The 7,000-nt window shown below is 46.0% G+C and overlaps 1 protein-coding gene across 1 annotated transcript; it reads left to right on the forward strand.

Annotated features, from left to right (window-relative positions):
* The first annotated feature begins 1,959 nt into the window (after nt 1-1,959).
* FAM181B (family with sequence similarity 181 member B) lies at nt 1,960-5,383 on the forward strand. The gene has a single exon (XM_067569054.1). It carries the CDS (start codon nt 2,566-2,568, stop codon nt 3,778-3,780), a length of 1,215 nt encoding a protein of 404 aa, XP_067425155.1. The 5' UTR covers nt 1,960-2,565; the 3' UTR covers nt 3,781-5,383.
* Nucleotides 5,384-7,000: the final 1,617 nt, after the last annotated feature.

Raw genomic sequence — 7,000 nt, forward strand, 5'->3', positions numbered from 1 at the left:
ATCCAGTTACACCAGTGAGACTTCAGAGTACTTTCCCAGCCTTAGCTCTCTGTGGGAGCTCAGGCAGAACATGGAACAGGGTTTTATGAGAGGACTTAGGGAGTGACAGGGCTGCAAAGGGTAGCTCCACGCCCAGCATGGCTCATTTAGTATCAAATCCCACGTCTGTGCATGTAACCCATGGGCTTTAGCTACACCTGTGGCCTGGGCATACAGGAGCCATTTGCTGTTGCCTCCAGGCTGGATGGAGGATTTTACCCTCGTGCACAATCCTTGCATAAAAAAAGCTTCTGCTCAGGTTTTGTGCAGGAGCCCAGGAGTTCACCCTCAGTCCTTATTCAGACAAAACACCTATCGCTATTAGATTGGAAGCACTTTGGAGCAGGGTTGATCTTTTTGTTCTGTGTTTGTACAGCATCTACCACAACAGGGTCCTGATTCACAAGAGGCACTTCTAATTGCTACCACAATCCAGAGGAACATTAATAATAATCCAGTTAATGAGAGTTTGTCCGAGTAAGGACTGCAGGATTTAGCCCTAATTTACACATCATGATTTAGTGGTTTGCTTATGTAACAAGCTAGTCTTTGTGCCTTTCATAGAGCTGGGTTTCTAAAATGAACCTCATTCAATTTCAGTCTGAACAGAAAATCACAGAAGTCAGCCATGCTGACCATGTGGAATTACCTGAATTGTATACAATACCATTGTTTACCACCTACAGGCATTTAAATTATATCAGTCTGAGTTGTCTCTTAGAGGCAGTCGGTAGGGGGTTAGTTTCAGTGGGAAGTTTCAGAATGGGGTTAATTTCAGAAAAATCATTGTGCAGAAACAGCAAATGTAGCATGGCAAATGCAATAAGTAGAAGTAACTGTCCGCAATAGTCAGGGTGCCTGAAAGCCACTATAAAAATTGGATTGAAAAGCACTCTAGAATTTAGCACTCCATTTAGCATTGTACATACTAGAGTATCACTGAGAGCTTCACAGATTCATATGATTTATCCAAGGATGAGACTGTTCAGCAAGAAAGTGTTCTGATTCAAGACTGCCAAATTCAGATTTAGTGAAAGTGGATTTAACTCCATCAATCTTAGATGAGTTGCACCTTCTTACACTGAAGTCGGAATTTGGTCCACAATATTCAAGGGCTTGATTTGTTTTTAATCTTGAAGCATCCTCTACTAACTTTAATTAACATTTCTCTAGGCACAAGAACCTGGGGGCTAGTAGGAGTGAGTTTGCTTCCCAAATTGGGTGTTTCCCTAGCTCTCACAGTTTGAATTACTGCAAATTCACCAGCTTAACTTTCCTTTGGAAATGCTGACACATTAACTCTCTGGTAGTGAAGTCATTGTTTTCTGCAGAAATACTTTAGTATAAATCAAACTTCACTATAGATAGGATGGGAAATTTGGACATTGCAAAGCATTTAAACAATGTGGGACTTTCATTTTACTTTATAAATAGTTTCACTCAATTCAAAATTCATTGTGACCAGTCTCTGCTGCAATTGTTTGAGTGAGAGAGACTGAGAGAATTGACACTTTGATTTTGCACTGAATTTAATTTAGTCCCTTTGACTCGCTCAGGATATACAAGATTTCCCATTTATTTTTTCCTTACAATATGTCGTAAATATTATGTCTTTAACAGTTTTATTTTAATGGAAAATGAAAGTAAAAATAAAAATAAAGATTTCAAGGTAGATCCTTTTTTATTTGAACAGGCCTTAGGACAATTTCAATCTATCTGTGTTACCTAATATTTTAAATCTAGCCAACCCATTTTAGGTTCCAATCCTGTATGGATTCAGGCACATGCTTAACATACGAATAGTTCAATTAAAATCCCTGCAGGACTGGGACCTTAGTTTTCTCAAGATCTGTCTAGACTCAGAAAAACAAGTTTACAAACACACTTTAACCAAAATGTTTTAAAACAGTGCAGACTGGTGCAGCTCTCCGATCCTTGCTGTCACTCTTCACTCTGTTGTCAGTATACTCACACTGAGTAGACTTGTAAACTAGAGTTAACCATGACCAGCAAATACGTATGTTAGTAGTGTTTAAAAGCATGTTAGGGAACATGTTTATAAATGCGATCTGTTTCCTAGTCCACACATATCCTCAACACCTGTCACTGTGGTGTCTAAGCACCATACAACAATAAAAATGAGCTCTGGATGTACCCTAAATTACAGCGGCCATAAGAAAATGAAAACAAAGGGTTAACTCCTGGTCCCTCCTTTTAATATAAACAGAGCATCATTAGCCCCCTCCTCCGCCACCTCCCCCAAGAACTAATGAACTCCCTTGGGGACGGGAGGGGAAAGCAAGTAGCATAGGAGCTGGCGTGTAGTGTGAGCTAATCTGTAGTTTGCCTTGGTGTCCCCTCCCAGGCGGCAGCAGCAGGACCAAGGGTTCGCAGAGCAACCCTGGCAGGACCATGACACACGCACCCCGGCAGAGCAGACAACCTTTCACCAAGGGCAAAAAGTAGCTTCGCCGCCCAGGAGCTGAAGGCACCCAGCAGCGAGGAGGCGAGAGAGGGGAGGCGGCGATGGCTGTGCAAGCTGCGATCCTCAACCCCCATCACTTCATCCCCTTCTGCTTCCCGGCCTCCGGGGGCTTGGCGGACTACGTGGACCTGGAGAAGAGCTACGAGGACGGGGGAGCCGCTCTCCTGGGAGGAGGAGGAGGTGTGGGGGGAGGAGAAGACGACCCAGGGGATTTTAAAGAAGCCACCAGGGACCTACTGAGCTTCATAGACTCGGCTTCCAGCAACATCAAGCTGGCCCTGGACAAGCCGGTCAAGTCCAAGAGGAAAGTGAACCACAGGAAGTACCTGCAGAAGCAGATCAAGCGCTGCACCGGCATCATCGCCTCCGCCCCGCCAGCGCCAGCCCCGGCCGGGGGCCAGGAGGTGGCCAAGCGGCCGGCCCCTGCCTCACCCCAGCCCTCCTGCCTGCCCAGCCCCGCCGCCCACTGCAAGCTGCCGGGCAAGCGGGAGGCCTCGGCGCAGGCGGCCAGCAGCCTGCAGAGCAAGAGCCTGGCCGCCCTCTTCGACTCCCTGCACCAGCCGGGCCGGGCGGGCGAGAAGGGCCCGGCCGGCGGCGGGGGCGGTGGCGGTGCGGGGAGCAGCGGCGGCAGCGGCGGGGGCGGCCCGCGCAAGGTGCCGCTCCGGAACCGCAACCTGCCCCCGTCCTTCTTCACCGAGCCGGCCGCGCCGCCGCCCCGCGCCCCGCCGCTCAGCACCAGCCCCAAGGCGCCGGAGAGGGGCGGCGGCGGCGGCGGGCCGGAGGCGGCGGAGTTCTTCGAGCTGCTGGGGCCGGACTACGGCGGCCTGCTCCCGGAGCCGCCCCCGGCGCAGGAGGGGTTCCCGGGCGGCCCGGCCCAGCTGAGCCTGGAGCACGCCCTGTACGAGCCCCACCTCCCGCCGCTGCCCCCCCACCTGCTGGGCGGGCTGCTCTACCCCGAGCCCGCCTGGAGCCCGCCCGGCAACCCGGCGAAAAAGAGCCCTCCTCCCCCGGCGCCGGCGGCTCCCTGCAGCAGCCTGAGCCTGCCCGAAACCTTGCGGCCCCTGCCTGCCATGGGGGCCCCCGGGGCGTCTCTCTACCCGGCCGGCTCGGACCCGGCCCCCGCCGGAGGCGAGGAGAGCCCCGCGCACATCGCCGCCTTCGCTCCCTTCTTCCCTGACTGCCCCCTCCCGCCGCCTCCCCCGCTGCCTTACGAGTACAGCGCCGGCTACAACAGGGTGGCTTATTCGGGCCTCTAGGGCCGGCCTCGGGCGGCTTGTAACCTACCAGCTGGCCGAAAGCCGCGCGATCACTTTCATTCCCCCTCCCTTTGACATGTTGTACGTAGGGGGACAATACAGTGAGAAAGGAAAGGAGAACGGGCCGCTGAGCCATGGGGCTCGCACCCCCCCCGGCTAGTTAGCCCTGAAGCCCTCTGATTATCGCTAACACCTGACGGGTTTCTGTCCAGAGCCGGAGTCTTTTGGTTTTTGTTGTCAGGCCCCTCTGAAAACAAGTGATCGCCTGAGTCTTCTCTCCTGTACACCAGTGTAATCCCACTGATTTCCTTCCCTATAGTCAGAGACCTCCAAAGCCAGTTGAAGTCAATGGGAGTCTTACCACTAACTTCAGGGGGCTTTGGACCAGACACCACTCCCACAGAGAAAAAGATCAAACTCTTTAGCTGCAATAAATTTAGGGCCGGGTTTTGCCATAGATCATAATACCTTTCTCCCCTAGTAGTCCCATGAAATTAATGCCACTGTTTTGTACCAGTGGCAGAATCTGGCCTTTAGGTTTTTATTTGCCTTCCCATTCTGAACAGTCTTCCTGCTCCTTGTTTGGGTTACTATCACTGCACATAATAAAAATGTAAACTATTTTATTCTTTCAGGTGTTTTTATAGTGCACAGTAACGACATGTTAGCATTTATTAGAGAGAGGTTTTTTATTTTTCTGTAGGCAAATGCAATTGATTTACATGTTTTATGGTACATTGCAACGGGGGCTGCTTTTCTTGAAAGCAGCCCTGACCAATTGTAAGTGACTTGAGTTTAAAAGTAAAACCCAGTCAGCTCTTACAGTGTATTTAAAATCTTGTCCCACACTTGTGAGCATCATAAGTGCTGGCAGATTTTCAACAGAGGACACAAACAAGTGCAAAAATAATAATAATAAAAAAATCAACTATAAATGCTGTTACCAAATCTTAGTGTCCTGAAATTTAACAATGTGTTGCAGAATTTTGCAAACAGCAATACTATAATAAATAAGTTAATTAATGGCATATGTTCTGGACAAAACGTACTGTAGCAAGGTGATTCCCACAAACTGTGTTGGATTTCTTTCAGGAATGTGTCAAAGCATTGAAAGTGATGCAGATCAGTTGTGTTGTGTACAGGAGATTACTTGATAATCATTTAAATTATGTAAAAGAGTCTATGATAAGTCCTATAAAAATAAAGCTACACAATAGTGTAAAGACCTATGGCTCTTACTACTGTTGGAATGAAATACACTAGAGTCCCTCTCACATCTTCATTTTTGGTAAAGTTCATTCACTAGATTTGGCTGGCAGAATTTAAGACAGCCTAGTGGTCACTTTCTCTTTCCTAAATCCTTTGGAATGCTGTACTTTACCGGCAAGCATCTATCCCTGTTTTGTGTTCTTCTCTAATGACTGTTTCAGTAAGACACTAGAATCACAGGAATGGTAGCACATTAAAAGCCAAGGGATCAAAATAGTTACTTGCAGGAAAATAGTTCAACAGAATTTGAAATTTCTTATTGGGGGTTGGTTGGGATGCCAGTTTTAAAAGGCAGTCCCGGATTTTGGCTTTGGGCCAGTTAGAACTGGATTGTTTGTTTTTAAAATGGGATTCAAATGGACAAGAAGCGTGAGGTTTGGTGAACTAAATAGTACTCCCAGAGATGGCAAATCATTCTACCCTATATCACAGAAGGGAATTAAGAATAAAATGCCTCTTCCATTAACAAGTGCAAATACCATTTTTAAGTGAGATGGTCAGGAAAATTAAGATGTATGGAAGGCGGAGCATAATCTTTAAATAACACTTTGGAAATAAATGGTTAAATCTTTCAGCTGTTTCTGGAATGGATTGAATTTTATTTTTAATCAACAAAAAAATAGCTTACATTTATACAACACCTTATATCAAAAAAGATCCCTGAGTGGTTTAAAAAATAACTCAAATAACTTACCTATGTGTATAGGAATCACTTCACTGAAAAACAGGCACACGGGGCTGATGTGAGGCAGCTGTTTAATAGCTGCACAATGCTCTACTGTACACTGTACATTAAATGCACTTTTAAAATATGATTTTACTATATTTTGTTTCACTAAGCTTAAAAAAAATGTATACGAAACAATGGACAGCCAGTCCAGCCTATGTAGAGAGAACCCTGACTCCTTGGTCAATTACACTACAGAATAGCATCATGGTATGTGAACTCAATCTTGTATTCTTTACTTAGGCAAATCTTCTACTGAAAACAGTAGGAGTTTTGCTTTTGTATAGAGTGTAGTGTCTGGTCCAGTGTAGCACCCCGTTACTAAATTTTAGATTGTAAGGACAAGGTTGATTTCAACCTTATTTGAGTTGGTAATTTGTCTGATGTCTGGTAATGGTTTTGTTTTATTTCTCTGTGTGAGAATCTCTAGCATTTTTGGATGGTTGTTTCTCTTCTTGAGACACATCAGATCTGATGGCCTTGCACTGATATATTTAGCATAATATTACTTTGTCACTAAACTTTCTGACTTGAGGCATGCTCCTGAATCCTTTGCACACTCAACACTCCCAGCAACTTAAGGGAAATTTTGGGTGCACAAGGAAGGCAGGATTGGCCATTGACTTTAATACCTTGATAAGGGACATATTTTCACCTGAACTTTTTATTGAGCAATTTTATTTGTCTCTCAGGCTACTCAAATCCTGCATGTGCAAATTTATAATCACTGGAGTCCTTATTCCATTCTACTTCAGGCCAAATTCCCACTGGTATTAATGGGAGTTTTACTCAAGTAAGGACTAAATGAGGTCTTCAGGAATGGACTCTGGAACAGAAGAATTACAATACACCAGTTGTGAAAATACTGGTTCTGATCCTGCACCTTGTGTAGGCATTGACATCTGTTCAAAGAGGGCATAAACTACTGACTTTGTAGCATTTTACTCTCACTTTGTTCCTCTTGCGCTGGTATAAATGACTAAACAAAACACAGGGAGATGGAAAATCAGTCTCATCAGTTCTGATGCTCCTCTCACATCAGTGTGAGAAGCAACTCCACTGAAATCAGTGGAGTTATACTGGCATAACACCAATGTAACAGCCAAATGTCATTCCTACTGAAGTCAATAGGTCTCTTTCTGTTGTCTTCAACCAGAGTTGGATCAGGTTCTGAGTGAGAGAAGAATCAGGCTGAAACCCTTTCCTCACCTTTTACTCAGTCCT

Source organism: Emydura macquarii, unplaced genomic scaffold (assembly GCF_026122565.2).
Source record: "Emydura macquarii macquarii isolate MOO-44397 ecotype Brisbane River unplaced genomic scaffold, CSIRO-AGI_Emac_v2 contig_318, whole genome shotgun sequence".
Taxonomy (NCBI): domain Eukaryota; kingdom Metazoa; phylum Chordata; order Testudines; family Chelidae; genus Emydura; species Emydura macquarii.